This window comes from Pecten maximus, chromosome 8, assembly GCF_902652985.1.
Source record: "Pecten maximus chromosome 8, xPecMax1.1, whole genome shotgun sequence".
Taxonomy (NCBI): domain Eukaryota; kingdom Metazoa; phylum Mollusca; class Bivalvia; order Pectinida; family Pectinidae; genus Pecten; species Pecten maximus.
The window spans coordinates 34,600,929-34,618,120 of NC_047022.1; the positions used below are offsets into that span (position 1 = coordinate 34,600,929).

At 42.1% G+C, this 17,192-nt stretch overlaps 1 protein-coding gene across 1 annotated transcript; it reads left to right on the forward strand.

Annotated features, from left to right (window-relative positions):
* Positions 1-7,827: 7,827 nt before the first annotated feature.
* Positions 7,828-8,385, forward strand: LOC117332283. Its single transcript, XM_033891168.1, has one exon. It carries the CDS (start codon positions 7,828-7,830, stop codon positions 8,383-8,385), a length of 558 nt encoding a protein of 185 aa, XP_033747059.1.
* The last annotated feature ends 8,807 nt before the right edge of the window (positions 8,386-17,192 follow it).

Sequence of the window (17,192 nt, forward strand, 5' to 3'; positions counted from 1 at the left end):
GGTTTTCCTTGTTGTCCAGAATTAATCAAGGAGTCAGCTGGCCAATGGTGAAGGTCATGGTGTCAAAGGTCAAAAACACTTGTTTTACTGATGGACATTTTATTATCACATGATGAAGCGCGGTTTGTTAGAATCAAACAGGACATTTGGTTTGGTTTGGTTTATTTTGTTTAACGTCATATTAACAGCTAAGGTCATTTAAGGACGGCCTCCCGTGCGTGCGACATGTTTGCGTGTGGTGAGTGCGTATGTGTGTTTTGGGAGGCTGCGGTATGTTCGTGTTAAGTCTCCTTGTGATAGGCCGGAACTTTTGCCGATTTAGAGTGCTACCTCACTGAAGCATACTGCCGAAGACACCAAGCAGCACACCTCACCCGGTCACATTATACTGACAACGGTTGAACCATTCGTTCCACTCCTTATATGCTGAGCGCTAAGAAGGAGTAGCAACTACCATTTTTAAAGACTCTGGTATGTCTCGGCAAGGGGACAGAACCAAAAGCCTTCCTCACAGGGGCGAACGCTCAACTTAAGGCCAAAAGTGAGGCATTGTCAAGGGAGACATTAGGAAGAAGAAAGCTGTTAAGAAAGAAGAGAAAAGATAAGATCTCAAATTTAGTCGCCTCTTACGATCATGCAATGGGGGCAGCAGGCACAATTCTTACGCCCTACCTGCAGGGCCATCCCGCCGGGGTTTTTCCTCTAAACATGTACAAAACACGTGTATTTAATAGTAAAACACGTAGTTAAACAGCTCACGTGACCCAACTTCATTCATGCGGTGGGCTGAAAAGGAAAATGCATTTCGGGAGGAATATTGTCACGTGATTTTCAGTTTATTTCCATATATAGGTCTCCTTGACCTGATAAAAGTGCGATAACCATCAATCCGGTTCCCACTCTAATATTGAATGCTTGACGTTCAACTAAATGCGCTGAGTATCGTAATCTTGGTTTGGTTTTTTAGGTATCGTAATCACACTTGCCCCGACGACCCTTTTCTGAAAACATGATAGTAGTGTGACGATGGTCATTACTTATCAGCTAACATCCCAAATCATGAACAACCTAAATACAAGGCAAAACAACTAAACTACAGCAGTTTGCATTACAGACATTTCTTCTGCATTTCACGTGGCCATGTTGATTTCTATTCGGACGCTGAGTGAGGTATTATAAAAGTCATATATTCGCACGTAATATTACATGTCAGATATGCACGTGCTAGATATATGTGCGTTCAAGGGATGTTTGACTACTGGAATAGACTGGAATTGAAAGAGCTTTAAACAAAGGAATGCATTCCATCAACCAAGGTAAGGTTTCATTCTTTTAAATGTGTTGACACGACTTTGCCATGTGCACTTGCATTGGTTACATTATTCCTAGAAAACGTACATGTAAATATAATGTGTAAGTGAATTTGATATATTTACTTCTTCAAAGTCCGTGTCCATGGTCTCTGCTATTCAGAAGAAAACAAAACAATGCAAGCGTGTGTTTCGTAACGTTAAATGAGGCTGGTCTGACCTCTAGTAACCGAGGTGCGGGGCCAAAAAAGAGGAATTTTGGTGAAATTTTGCTTAAAAACCCTACTCTATCTTCACCTTTGTGTGGATTACAACCAAATTTGGTGTGAAACATCATTGGGGGAGGGCATTGATATTTGATATAAACGAGGCTGTTACGACCCCTAGGGCAAGAGAGGCGTTGGCCAAAAGGGGAACTTTGGTAAATTCTTGCTTAAAAACTCTACACAATCTTAACCCTTGGGTGGATTACAAACAAATTTTGTGCAAATCCTTATTAGGGAAGGGCAATCATGTTTTCTATAAATGAGGCTGGTGTGACCCCTGGGGCCGGGACCCTAAAAGGGTTACTTTGGTGAATTACAGTGTATTGCTTAAAAACCCTACTCCATCTTAACCCTTGGGTAGATTACAACCAAATTTGGCGTAAATCATTTGGGGAGGGCAATCATATTTTATATAAATGAGGCTGGTGTGACCCCGAGGGCCGGAGGGGCGGGGCCCTAAAAGGAGACCTTTGGTGAATTTTTGCTTAAAAACCTTACTCCATCTTAATCCTTGGATGGATTACAAACAAATTTGGTGCAAATCCTTATTAGGGAAGGGCAATCATGTTTTCTATAAATGAGGCTGGTGTGACCCCTGGGGCCGGGACCCTAAAAGGGTTACTTTGGTGAATTACAGTGTATTGCTTAAAAACCCTACTCCATCTTAACCCTTGGGTAGATTACAACCAAATTTGGCGTAAATCATTGGGGGAGGGCAATCATATTTTATATAAATGAGGCTGGTGTGACCCCGAGGGCCGGAGGGGCGGGGCCCTAAAAGGAGACCTTTGGTGAATTTTTGCTTAAAAACCTTACTCCATCTTAATCCTTGGATGGATTACAAATAAATTTGGTGTGAGACATTATTGGGGGAGGGTGGTCATATTTTTATATTAATGAGGCTGTTCTGACCCCTGTGGCCCCGAGAGGCGGGGTCCAAAAAGACGGAGTTTGGCGAATATTTGCTTAAAAACCCTACTCCAACCTAACCTCTGGGTGGATTACTACCAAATTTGTTGTGAAACATTATTGGGGAAGTGCATTAAATTTTTATATAAATGAAGCTGGTGAGAACACTGGGATCCGAGGGGTGGGCCCCAAAAGAGGAACTTTGGTGAAGTTTTGCTTTGAAAACTTTGAAACCAAATTTAATGTGAAATATCATTGGAGGACGGAAATCATATCTTATATAAATGTGGCTAATGTGATAGTTTGGTGGGGCCCGAAAGGGGAACTTTTCTGAAACTTTGCATTAAAACGCTACCCCTTCCTAATGCCTTAATGGATTACAACCAAATTTTGTTTGAAATATCATAAGGGACGGCAATCATAATTTATACAAACGAGTCAGGTCCGACCCATGGGGAAAGAATGGCAGGGCCCCCAAAAGGAGAACTTAGGTTAAATATTGCTTTAAAACGCTACTCCTCCTTAATTCCTTAATTGATGATAACTATATTTAGTGTGAAACATCATTGGCAATCGTAGTTTATATAAATGAGGCTGGTCCGACCCATGGGAACGAAGGGGCGTGGCCCTTTGAATGGGAACTTTGCTGGAATTTTGCTTTAAGATGCTAATCTTCTTTAAGCCAAAATGGATAAAAACAAATTTGATCTGAACCTTACCGGTCTGCAAACAGACAGGTCGAATAGTCGGAAAGGACCAAATAGCGATGTCGGATACAGACACCAGCACGGTAGCTAATTGGCCTTTACCAGCGTCCTCTAAAGATGTGGAGCGGTTTCTCGGATTGGTGAACTATCACCTTTCCTTTATTAAGGATTTTGCTGAGTTAGCTCAACCCTTGTATAACCTCACAGGAAAGAACAAATTTTATTGGGACACAGAACGGCACCAGGCCTTCGATAGTCTGAAGAAGACGCTGACAGAACCTCCCATCTTAGCGTTGCCAAATACTAAGGATCCATTCATCTTAGATACAGATGTCTCGGATGTAGCAATTGGGAGGGGGTGATGAATCAAGTATAAGACGGGGTTGCATTTAGCAGTTTCTCTCTTACAACCGAACAGAAAAGATACTGCACCACTCTGAAGGAACTGCTTAGTATTTTGAGATTTACAAGACAGTTTACGTACTACCTTGTAGGTAGACAGTTTACCGTCAGGACGGACCATTCAAGTCTAACAGGGCTGTTACGATTTAATGAGCCGCATGGACAGCTCGCACGATGGATGGAAGAACTTTCTCAATACCATATGATTGTGAAACACAGACCCGGAACGAAACATGGAAATGCGGACGCGCTTTCCAGAATCCCGGATGAACTGACTCCATGCCCATCGTATATAGCTGGAATCAAGCCTAAAAACTTGCCCTGTGGAGGCTGCAATAATTGTAAGCGTGCTGATAGACAGTGGGGCGAATTCTCACTGGAAGTAGACGACGTAACCGCCCTAACGGGAACTAATACTTGCGGTGATAAGGGGTACCTTACAGGTACCAATGATGTGGCCATACACGTTTTAGCGAATCCGCAAGGCCGGTTAGGGGACTCTAACACTATAGAGCCTCCTAAATGGACAGTTAACTTTGTTCACCATCCAGGTGAACATGACAGTTATCTTGCATGTCAAGGCACTCATGACAGTCTTCCTGCTAGCGACCAACGCCCGTACGAAAGTGCCACGGCTGGTTCCGTGTGTAACTCTGCCGGTATAGAAAATAAGCCTACCAGTTTCCTTGAATGTCCCCTAAACATGCATGTCAGTATAATATCTTCTGAGAGTCAAACTCCGGGTAGTCATCGGGTAGATAGGGCTACTTCGGTTTTCCTTGGTTATCCACACCCTGATTGCGGTAGCCATGACAGTCGGTTTAAAGATGACAAGGCCATTTGTATAGGCCAACCACCATTCTGCGAGTCAAACTCCGGGGAGTCATCAGGTAAATAGGGCTTCCTCGGTTTTCCTTGACTATCCGCATCCTGATTGTGGTAGACATGACAGACGACTTAAAGATGATAGTTTGTCCACCTTGCCAGTGGAACATCGCACAGATCAAGTTTTGATATATAGCTTCTAGACAACCAGCTCCAGGTTAGGATGTGTACAGTCCAGCTAGCGAAAGAAGCTACTGCAGAGACACCATCTTGTTGGGGGTTCACTTATCGTGAACTCGAAGATGAAAACGAAAAGGACACAGACCTCAAGTTTATCCGGAAATATCTACTGGATGGATCAGAACCTGGATAAGGAGAGCTATTCCTATCCTCTCCAGAAGCTAAGTACTACTGGTTAAACAGAAACATCTGTAAACTGATAGACGGTGTGTTATTTAAACAGAAAACTGACAGTGAAGATTTGGTGCTTGTAGTGCCAATCACTCTCTGACAGAGAAGACCCTCGAGTGGAACCATGACCTTCCCTCAGCTGCACATCAGGGAATAGCCAGAACTAAGGTTAAGCTGAAAGAAAAGTTCTTCTGGGTACATTTAGGACGAGACGTTGAGGCCTATGTAACCTCCTGTGACGTCTGTAGCCGTAAAAAGAAAAATAAACGCTACGGACGCGTCCCCATGACGGAGTACCACGCCGGTGCTCCTATGGAACGAGTACATATAGACTTCCTCGGACCGTTACCTAAGACAGCGAACGGAAATGAACACTGCCTCATGATGGTTGATCAATTTACCAAATGGGTGGAGTGCATTCCCCTTCCCTCCCAGAAAGCTGAAATAACAGCGAGAGCAGCTGTGGGCGGATTCTTTTCGCGGTTTGGTTATTCGTTTCAAATCTTCTCCGACTAGGGGCGAAATTTTGAAAGTAAATTGTTCGAAGCTTTATGCCAGGCTCTCCATATCCATAAGGCTCGACCAACACCCTACAGACCATCTTCCAATGGACAGGTGGAACGGTATAACCGAACATTAATGGACGCTGTTCGTTGTTTCCTCGCGAAGTCCCAAAACAAATGGGATGAGCATGTCCAGCAAATAGCAGGAGTTATTCGCGCATCAGTCAATCGGACTACAGGATTCACTCCGAATATGCTGATGCTCGGGAAAGAAGTGAACACGCCCGCCCAGCTCATGTTCCCCCTTCCAGGCCAGAAAATTAACAATGTTAATGACTACGTGTCTACCCTGTTAGGAAACCTCGAGAAGGCTCACAACGTCGCTAGAAGCAATTTGAAGACATCTCTTAACCGTATGAAGCGTTATTATGACCGACGCATTCTTCAGAGACCATACGCTGAAGGAGATGTTGTGTATCTTTTAGATACTGCAGTCACCAAGGGTAAATGTAAAATACTATGTTTCCCTTGGAAAGGACTGGGAGTTATAGTGAAGAAGATCTCGCCTTATCTATATCAAATCAAGCTTCGCAGTTCCGTTTTGGTGACCAACCATGACAGAATGGCCCCTTGTAAAGATAGGAAAATCCCTGCGTGGATCCAGACCTTTAAGACAAAAGTTGGAGGAGATGCGGACTTACCAGACCAGAGTACAGAAGTTTTTTTGTGTTTGTCGTAAACCATGGCAAGGCCGGTTCATGATACAATGTGATTATTGTCAGGAATGGTATAATGGATCTTGTGTCAACGTAACTGCTACTGAGGCACTTGATATTGACAAATACAAATGTAGAAGTTGCTGTAATAAGTAATCATGTGCTCTGTTCTGATTATTTACAGATATGGCGACAAGAGGGACCTTCAATTTCAAACCATTGATGAGCAGGCAGCAGCGTGTTTACGCCGCAGTGAGCTGTTTCAGCCTCCCTACTGCGTTCATTGAACGGATGGCCCGGTATTTGTTGTCAGACCAGCGTTTCGACGAGATCGTCCTTGATATGTGCAGTTTGGCGAAGAGTAAGATGGGCAAGAAGGGAGCTAACCGGAGACAACTTGAAGGTTGGCTGAGGAAGGTCGCGGAGACCTTGGATTCGCTGCAGCTCCGTTCATTCGCCTGGATTGAGCAGCAGGTCGCCCCACTGAGTCGTCGCCCCAAGGTAGGACCTGTACCTGCAGAGTCGACGGCTTGTTATCGTATCTACAGACCCCAACCTGGAGCGCAGGATTGAGGATGCAGTTACCACTGAGGCCCCTGTAGCATCGGAAGAGGATCACCTGGACCTTTTGGAGGATGACCCAATGGACATTGAGTTCATGCCCCCAGTGGACACCATGGATACCGCTATGTTGGATGAGTCCGCAATTGCATCGCCTGCTGCATCCTCATCCCAGCGACCAGGTAGCCAGACTGTATCGTCTCTGCCAAGGGTCCAGCCAGTGTGCGTGAGGATTTTATTTCCGTTTCCCGTGCTAAGCCCAAGGGAAGTGACCGGCCATCTAGTACTCGTCGTACCATTCCTCGTAAAAAGAATTCCCGGAGGTATACTAGGAGTCCTTCGCCTGTTCGTCCCCGTACCAGCCCTCGGAGAGCCGCAGAAGCCCTTCAGTGTCTGCCCCTAGTCGTCGGACAAGCCCCCGTAAGCGCCCTCACAGCCAGTCAACTGGACCTATTCCTAAGAAGACAGCCTATGTTGAGGAGCCCCTGCCCACTAGAGTTGTGTCGTCCGCCGAGCCGAGACGAGGAGGGATACTGGTAGAGGTTCCAGGAGGTTTAGGACCTTCGTCGCGGCACCGATCGTCGAGGGTCAGACACTGTTTGATTCCCGGCTGCGCGGAGGCTAGGAGCTACGCCAAGCCCCACGCGTTTAATTACCATCTACCTAGGGTTTTTTGACGAGCGCTTGCCCCCTGCAGCAATCAAAGTTCTTCGAGGACGGAAGGAGGCCCTTTTACAAGCCTCTGTATGGCTTTTGAGAAGAGCCGTGGACAACCTGGACGACCTTGTTGAGTACGTTGAGATGCAGCACCTTTTGACGTCGTCTTCGGAGGTAAGTTTTTCAGACTGCCAGATAGTGGCGATGAGGGCATTTTGTGGCTATTTGAGTGTACCTTGTCCAGACAACTTCACGTTGGAACCGATGAACTCTGTAGCCGTCATCCTCCACTGGAAGGGTCTGTTACTGATAGCTGCCCGGATCCCTGCTATCGAGCGAGATTACTGGAGGACGTTATTTCCTGCCCCTGAGGAAGTGGGAACCCGAACCCCTTGAGCGTTTGATGCCCACTTCCATATTGACCGCACCCTGAAGGCCATGGGACTACGACTGGACTCTACGTTCCAGTCTGTTTTGGATGGTACCAGGATGGAGAAGGGAAAGGAAGTATCGTCGCCGGGACTTGTGAATCTTTCTGCGACCCAGATACTTATCAAACCATGGATAGTCTGAAGACGCTACCAGCGGACATGGAGGTCGCAGTGGGTGTACACCCCAAGAAGAGGTATTCAAGCTCGGAGTTTGACCGCGTCATCAGGAAGCTGAAAGACCTCGTAAGACAACGCAGAGCGACAGCAGTTGACGAAGTTGGTTTCGACCACTCCGTACCACCGGAGTACTGGCATCAGCAGGTAGTCGTGCTGGAGAAGATTCTACCATTGGTGGAGCCCCGACATGTCTTGGTTCTCCATTGTAGAGGAATATCCGGAGATAGTGGAGCAGAAGCATACCTCCTTCGTTTACACTACGTAAAGAAGGCAGTGCCTGAAGACCAGCGGATATATCTCCATTGTTTCAATGGGGATTCCTATGTCCGTGACCAGTGGTCTAGTGCTTTTAGGAATCTGTACTTCAGATTTACCAGCATGGCTGCAGGATTCACCCCACCTCAGATTCGCGCCTTGAAGTGGATCAACCCAGAGAGAGTGTTGTTAGAGACCGACGCCCCCTACTTCACCCGGTCAGGCCGCAAGTGGTCTGCACTCAAGCAGTTGTAATGGACGACGGAGGCTGTAGCAAAACACCTCAGCTACACGGCGGAATCCCTGCTCAACGCAACCGTGACCAACGCCCAACGACTGTTTCGTCACTAGGTTCTCGGAAAGGACAGTTAGGGACGGAGTTTGAACCGGAGTATTTTACCAGGTAGTGAGTATGTGTTATAGGCTACCCGTACCATCAGCATCGAGGACTGTATTTTAGACATGGAGGTCGGGATTGCATCCATGTATTTTACAGGGTTGTGTGTCCTTTAAGGACGACCCGTACCTTATCACCGGATTTGACTGTAAGGGATGTTATCCCTTCTTATTCCCCCTGTTTGGAGGAAGCAACACCAGTAGTAACTGAAGTGACTTCATCGCAACGCTTTTAGTGTGCAGAGTCAAAATTTAGGAACTTGATCAGGACATGGAAGATCTTTATATTACCATTAGAAACCCTCCGGCCATAAAGAACTTTTATTATAAAGTTGGGAGGAGTGTAGTGTATCGGGCCGAGTTGACTTGATTTCTTACGCCGGAAGTGCGTCACAGTAAACTGGCCCGTGCCAGATAGATATCTACCCCGTGAACCGTCTCTTCACACCCGACCGGCAATCAGACTAGATGTATGTGAAAGACATCCTGTTTTTAAATGAGCCACTACTCTCTACGTAAGTAGTGCCCGTTTCATTAGTGCTTCGGGCTTTTAGCTAGAACACTAAGCCAGTACATTCTATTGGACAAATATCGACTGTTATATCATCACCTTCTGACCTGTCCAGCGACCCGTGGTAGTATACAGCGGCTTCCATTGTGAACTAGAATACGTAACTAGCATGTAGTAAGACGGCAACGTTACTTTAGTAATGATGCTGGTTGGGGGGGCCGGTGTGTCCCTAATGTAAGTGTTTGTCAGACGACCGTTTAGGCCCATGGGCCTCTTGTTATAGTGTAGAGATGTGTCGCGTAGCGCTGACATTGACATAATGAAAGTGTCTCGCGTTCATGCGCATTTTATAGGCACAGATCCCGTCTCGCCTGCCCTGCAAGTAGGACGTAAGCATTGTACCTGCTGCCCCCATTGCATGAACGTAAGAGGCGACTAAATTTGGGATCTTATATTTTCTCTCCCAGTGGACACAAAACGTTCGGAAAACGTTCTAATTTTTATTTGTCAATAATGAATATGTTTAGATTGGTTTAAAAGCAACCTACGTCGCCTATAATGTGCCCTAATGATATAATATCGATCATTGATCCTTTCCTGATCCAATTTTGCTGTAAGACCTCCTTTTATACAAATAAATGTGATCAAACGAACTTACAAGGTTACGATAACAAATCGGTGTTACCTCCCTTTATGTTGCAATATATATCCGCCAGGGGGCAATACAAAGATTCACATTCATTTCAAAAACATTTTTTTTAAACGACTTTAATTTCAGTTTTAATTGCATGAAAATATCATGTTTTGGTTGAAATCGTTGCAATTTTTTTTTTCGGGAAAAGAAATAGAAAGAGAGAAGAAAAAAAGTATTGATATTTGCGCGGTAATTTTAACTTCCGGTTCTTTGTTCTGCAAACACACGTGGGCCGTACACACACACATTTCAATCGGACTGTTGACTTGCTATACTGGATTATGTATTTGCTTTCAAAATAACATAAGGAATCGGCTTTCTTCCCGAATACAGATCAGTAATTCAAGGTAAGTTCTATATGATTCGTATTTTGTTTATTACACTGCGTTTGATTTTGACTTGTGTTTATTTACAAACAGATCGGGCATGTTATGATTTATCTTCATGTACGTACGTACAACGGATGTACGTTTTTGGTATCACCGGGCATAAGTTTAGTTTCACGCATATTTGTTAACCGAGCACGTTATGATAAATTGCCGAAAAGTTTACGGTATATCAATAATAATTGTTTTGATTGTTTTTCTATTTACAGATTTAATGGTGATAACTGGATGCACCGAGGTAATCAGAGACATCAAATAGGAGTGATGGGAGGAGTGCAAGCACATGGACACATGGAAATAAAGACATTAAAATAATGTTTAAAAAAAAGTGAGTTTTTGTTGTACATAAAAGGTAACAATAGTAGAAAATAAAATAATACGACGTTGTCACCACGTCTATACAACGTAAATAAAACGTTGCCATATCGTAACTCAGTAACGTTGTGGGAACGTTGTATGAAAACGTTCCCCAAACTTTCATTTGCAACCTTACTACAACCTAAATGCAACGTTGCATCCTGACGTAACTGCAACGTTCTCCAGACGTTGTGTGCCCACTGGGCTAGTTTCTTAACAACTTCTCCCTTGTGTCTCCCTCGACAATGCCTCACTTTTGGCCTTTAGTTGAGCGCAGCCTCCCAAAACACATACGCATCCTCCACACTCATGCATATCGCACGTACGGGAGGTGTTACGTATGTATTGTTAGGAATATTATAGGGTGCCCATCAATATTTCTTACAATACTTATCCCGGACAAGCCCCCCACGTGTAACTCGGGCAACTGTCAGCTCTGTAATCGACAACAGAAGAATGTGACTACTTCATTTTTAATCCCGGAACATTCTACCCGTACATATAATAAATCTGACAAGAATTATATATGTTATCTCAGGCTTTACAAACTACTAATAACAATTTAAAACTAAAAAATGGCTTAGTTTCTGTCTAGGGGAACATATTTGAGAAATGTGACAAATTGTGACAAAGTGTGACAAGAAATGTGACTAAGTGTGACTAACCGATTAAAGGTAAACGAAATCCAAAACCCAAAATATAATTGCCGATCTTGTCAAAATGTCATAAAAGTATCTCAAAATACGAATATGTACTTTTTTGTGAAAAAAATGTTAGGCATGTTAATTGCTTTTATTAAAAAACATTGTTTTCAAGTCAATCTCGTAAATCTCCTAGTATTATCCGATTTATCTTCCCCGACTGTGACGTCATTGATGACAAACGCTTCCGCGCCACCCGTCACACGATGTAAACAAACGTCTGTCAAAATGGTGCAGTGTGCGGCGATCAACTGCAATAACAGCAGTAACCGTGGACAGAAGATTGGTTTATTTGCTTTTCCACGAGACAAAAAACATATGGATTACGAAACTGAAGAGAGCAAACTTTTTTTCTTCTAGTGACCATAGTAGATTGTGCGAGAGACATTTTGAAGAAGACAGTTTTACACATGATCGTCGTCTGCTTCAATCAATCGGTTTTACGCCAGGAAGAAAATCATTAAAACCAGGTGCGGTCCCGACAATTTTTTATTGTTCACCAGTCGCTCCAGGCCGGTCAGTTTCGATAACTGCGAGCAAAAGTAGGTTAAGGACTGCTTTCCAGAAACAACGCTGTCTCGAGGTAAATAATTTCTGTATCAATGTCATTGTATAGCACGTTACAGTAAAGATCTAGTACTGTAGGCCTGTACGTATGAATTGTATACCTGTGCAGCAGCATTTACATGCTAATGAAGAAGTAAACATGTGGTCGGGTCGTTAATTTTGTGTATATCAACATGTTTATTTATTATTGCGAGAGATTTTTCACATTATTATTTGAAAAAAAAGGAAAATAAAATGTAGACTATTAATTTTATACTACTGAGTACGTACAGTACTGGGAGTATAATGTGTACAGTACCGTTAATATAGACAATCAGTACACGTGTTGTACACAAATGTTGGTGATTTTTTTCTGGTGGAAATTTATGTTCCATTTAATTTGTGTATGTTAACTATTTATTTTTTTCATATCGTTTGTAGACATTACCAGACATAACAGGTAGTCAAAGCCTGTTTAGCACCAGTACTCCATACGCACCTGTATATGTACAGTACCAGCCTAACCAGGTACATATATTTACCATTGTATGGCACTGCCACTATATAACCCTACCAATTCAGTTGCGAGTTCACCAGCTTATGAACTGCCAACTGAAATTTGAATTTGAAAATTTCAAAAAAAAAAAAAAATCGCACGACAAATAAAAAATCGCAGATGGTAAATATAAGCATTGAACGCGCGCTTCATGTTGAGTTTGCCTCTGTCCAGTTGGCATTCATATTGACTATGAATGCCAACTGAAAGCCGTTCAATGCTTAAATGGAAACACAGACATGCAGCCAGACAGCAGACAAGTGTGTAGGACCAGATGATCCTCTAGATACATTCAGTGTTGGCTGTCAAACATCTTACAACCTAACAGTAAGTAATAAATTAGTTGCATAATATTTCCTGAGTACATAATTTCATTTGCATAACCAGATATTTGATTGATTCTACATATTTTTTAACACACATATAAGTCATCGAGCAGTCTAAACTAAAATTTAATTTTCTGTTATTACATATTTATAATTGTGAAAGAACAGGGAAAACACATTCTAGCTGATTAACCCGACAGGAATCAAACTCGGGTCTCCAGCGATTATACACCACGGCTCTACCCACTGAGCCAAATATGCATGTTGTCAGCTGAGTGACAGACTGTATATTTACACTACTGACAAGACACATTGAAACATTCCTCTTACATAATCATAGCAAAGTACAATGTATATTGTCTTTCTTATTCGATCATTATGTTTCTATATTTTATCTAGAGCAGTCACATTTGTGTTCATACAGTAAAGTTCATTTTTTTACAAATGAGTTCATCGATGTTGAGAACGAAATTTACCAAAGTGAAAGTATGTCCATGTAACTTTGGTAAATACTAAAGCCGCAATTTACTGCACATCAAGTAAGATCTCTTCAGTTTGATCTGTGAGTGCAAGACTACTATTAAAATGCAAGAGGTCCACGGTTCAATTCATAGTGGGAACAGTGGATAAACTTTACTTAATCATGTACTCTGTTGCATGCATATCTGTATTTTATTTATTAGTTGTACATGTATGTTAGGTATGAGTAAGTAGTGTTGAGTGCAACTACATACATGTATACTATACCCATTAGTGTTTATTTTTATTGCCAGAAACGTCATGTTAGTCTACAGACAAGAATTTCAGAAGCAAAGTCTTCAGTAGTGTCTTGCGGAGTACAGGCTACATGCCAGACTTCGTCTACATCTGTGCAATGCCACCGATACAACACCGCCCCAATGAAAGATTCAGAGATTGATTTTGATGATGAGAGTGACATGGACATTTCTGCACCAGATATCGATGAGGACCATGATTATGAATGGAGTCCATGAGAGGAGGACTTTTCAGATTTGGAAGGTGACATCATACCCAATTATAAATTTGACAGTGAGGAAACTGACGCAGACAAGGCAAACAAGTATATTGTATTTGAACTTCTTGACATATGTCCTGTCTGCAAAATGAGAAACTTACAACACAATAAAACAACAATTGGAACATGTGTCTGTATTACCAGTAAATGTACCTGTGGATTTCTCAGTCTGACAGCCTATAATAAACTGCAAAGGTCCTATATTGTTCCTTCCACATTATCATGCTGGCAATACCAACAGTCTGTGTATCTGAATGAGAAAAGAAGTAGTGGTAGTCCATTGAAACTAGGTGGTGATGCTAGATGCAGTTCCCCAGGACACACTGCAAAGTATGGAAGCTACACACTCATGGATGTGGAAACTGCCAAAGTGGTTGATATTAGACTTGTCTAGGTAATTACATGTATATGCTAATTTATTATAACTTGGACAAAATGATGATAAACAATATGTTGGTGCTGTTCACTTATAAGTATAAATTTTTTTCAAATTTACCTACATACTGAGATGTATTCATAATGTTAAAAAAATATGATGAAAGGATTCCAATTTGCATCTTTCAATTAATTGAAATTTGTTTTTATGAAGTAGCCTGAACATAGAACAAGTGAACATTATAATCTCATCATATGAAAAGAAATATAAATATTCTGATTTTTCATCATGTTATTCCTATATATATCTATTATACTATTACAGTCAAATGAAGTGAAAAATTCCTATGCAATGGAACTTGAAGGACTGAAGCGCTGTTTCCAATTCTTGAAAGATGAAGGCATCTCAGTATCTGATTTGGTCAATGACAGACATTGCCAAGTGAAAAAGTTAATGGCATGTGAATATCAAGATATAAACCATTGGTTTGATGTTTGGGATGCGGCAAAGGGTAAGCTGAGCTCGTTAATATTTTCTTAAATATGAATGAGCATTAATAGCTTTGGTAGACAAAGAAAGTAATTATTTTAAAATTGTATACATATTTTATGTACATGTCCTTCTATTCTATTTAGACTCTTCCGAATCATTTCACTGAAAATCTATGCAGAATAATAGCAGATATGAGGTATTTTCTGGGTTTTTTTTGTAATCATTTAAAGTACTTTCTGGGTATTTTCCATCCAATTCATTCTACTGTTTTATTTTAGGAAACAAAGTATTCCATGAAATACCTGGAATACTGTGCTTCCTAAAATAAAACCGTTCTATTGTTTTATTTTAGAAGGCAAAGTATTCCAGGAAATACCTACCCTCAGGTAGGGCGTAAGAATTGTACCTGCTGCCCCCATTGCATGATCGTAAGAGGCGACTAAATTTGGGATCGTCTCTTTTCTCTTCTTTCTGAACAACTTCTTCCTAATGTCTCCCTTGACTATACCTCCCTTTTGGTCTTCAGTTGAGCGTTCGCCCCTCTGACTGCCCTGCAGGTAGGGCGTAAGAATTGTACCTGCTGCCCCCATTGCATGATCGTAAGAGACGACTAAACTTGGGATCTTATCTTTTCTCTTCTTTCTGAACAATTTTCTTCTTCCTAATGTCTCTCTTGACAATGCCTCATATTTGGCCTTTAGTTGAGCGTTCGCCCCTGTGAGGAAGGCCTTGGGTTATGTCCCCCTGGCCGAGACATACCAGAGTCTTTAAAAATGGTAGTTGCTGCTCCTGCTTAGCGCTCAGCAAATAAGGAGTGGGACGACTGGTTCGCCCGTTGTCAGTATAATGTGACAGGGTGGGGTGTGCTGCTGGGTGTCTTCGGCAGTATGCTTCAGTGAGGTAGCACTCTAAATCGGCAAAAGATCCGGCCTATCACAAGGAGACTTAACACGAACAAACCACAGCTTCCAAAAACACACACACGCACTCGCTATACGCATACATGTCGCACGCACGGGAGGCCGTCCTTAAATGACCTTAGCTGTTAATAGGACGTTAAACAAAATAAACCAAACCAAACCAAACCATCGCCCCTCTGAGGAAGGCTTTGGGTTCTGTCCCCTGGCCGAGACATACCAGTCTTTAAAAATGGTAGTTGCTACTCCTGCTTAGCGCTCAGCATATAAGGAGTGGGACGACTGGTTCACCCGTTGTCAGTATAATGTGCCCGGGTGGGGTGTCCTGCTGGGTGTCTTCGGCAGTATGCTTCAGTGAGGTAGCACTATAAATCGGCAAAAATTACAGCCTACCACAAGGAGACTTCACACAAACATACCACTCGCCACACGCATGCATGTCGCACGCATGGGAGGCCCGTCCTTAAATGACCTTAGCTGTTAATAGGACGTTAAAAAAATAACCAAACCAAACCAAACTGAGCTAAAGGGAAATTCCATTTAGCCGGAAGCTAGAAGGCGACCATACAAACCGGATACTCTTTTAGTTAGGTACTACTCAGGTTGTCACTTTATGTTACGTTCTATTTTCAAAGTCCCTTTCTATTTTCTTTGGCATTTTGAATCCATAGTTTAATTAAACACATTTCAAAAAGAATTCAGAATTACCGTAGGCTTAAGCTATGATTCTTTTACACTGAAATGAATTTTCTGTACATTTATAAAAAATATACATAATGACAAGTCTTTTTTTATGAATACTAATGCTTATATATTTGTTTACTGTTTTGTTGTTTTTGTGTTTTTCATTTTAGGATACCTGTGGTCAAATTCACTGTTGCCCAGGAATAAACATTCTCGTAAAGAAATGAACTCGTTCCATGTTATTTCTGTTCGAAAATACGTTTTATGGAACTAAACTTTATTTTCCTGCTTTTCAAACTGCATGACAACAACATACGGGATAAAGACAATCTTGCGGTTTGTAATTTTCGCTAATCGCGAAAAATTGGTCTAATTTTGGTATTTGAATAGCTCTTGAAAAAGAAAGTAATAGGTATTAAAGAAGTTGTGAAATAATTCTCAAGCCCAAGCAGACTTACGTGTCTGATTCCGGAAGTACAGTTATATATGTCCCTGTAGGCACTAAACGATGCATATTTCTTTTTTAATTTTGCTGTTACGTTGGACATTGTATGATGTGATAATATAATTAAAAGCTCCGTTAAGAAATAACGACACAAGAGTAAAATGATCGGGTAAACAGTTTGACATACAAATATAAGCAAACACATCAAAGAAAACTAACCATTTTCCGACAGGTTGATTGGAAGCTGCGCTGTCCGTGTCACTTCCGTCGCTTAGATGCAGTTCTGCATGACAATCTAACGAATCTGAGTCGATGTGATGGTCATCATTAGATGCCTCACGCTCATACATATATGGGTGAATATTTAATGTGTAAGGGACCTCGGGTATCTCGTCACCGTCGCTACAATCAGAGTTGTATACGTGCGCCATTGCGAGGGTTCCTATGCTCGGCGATTGTCATATATGACGTCACAACACATTCGAATTCAAGAGCAATAACTCATGCTAGGTTAAACATGCGATTTCGAGAGGTCCTTTATTATTTGCCATTTTAAAAATATAACGCACACATGAGACGATTTAAAGTAATAAAAGAATAAAATTGAATGATGAGTGAATGTTTTAATTGTGGAAACAA

What these genes read in the sequence shown, in the direction of transcription:
- LOC117332283 (XM_033891168.1), top strand. Translation starts at nt 7,828, where the DNA reads ATGGATAGTCTGAAGACGCTACCAGCGGACATGGAGGTCGCAGTGGGT.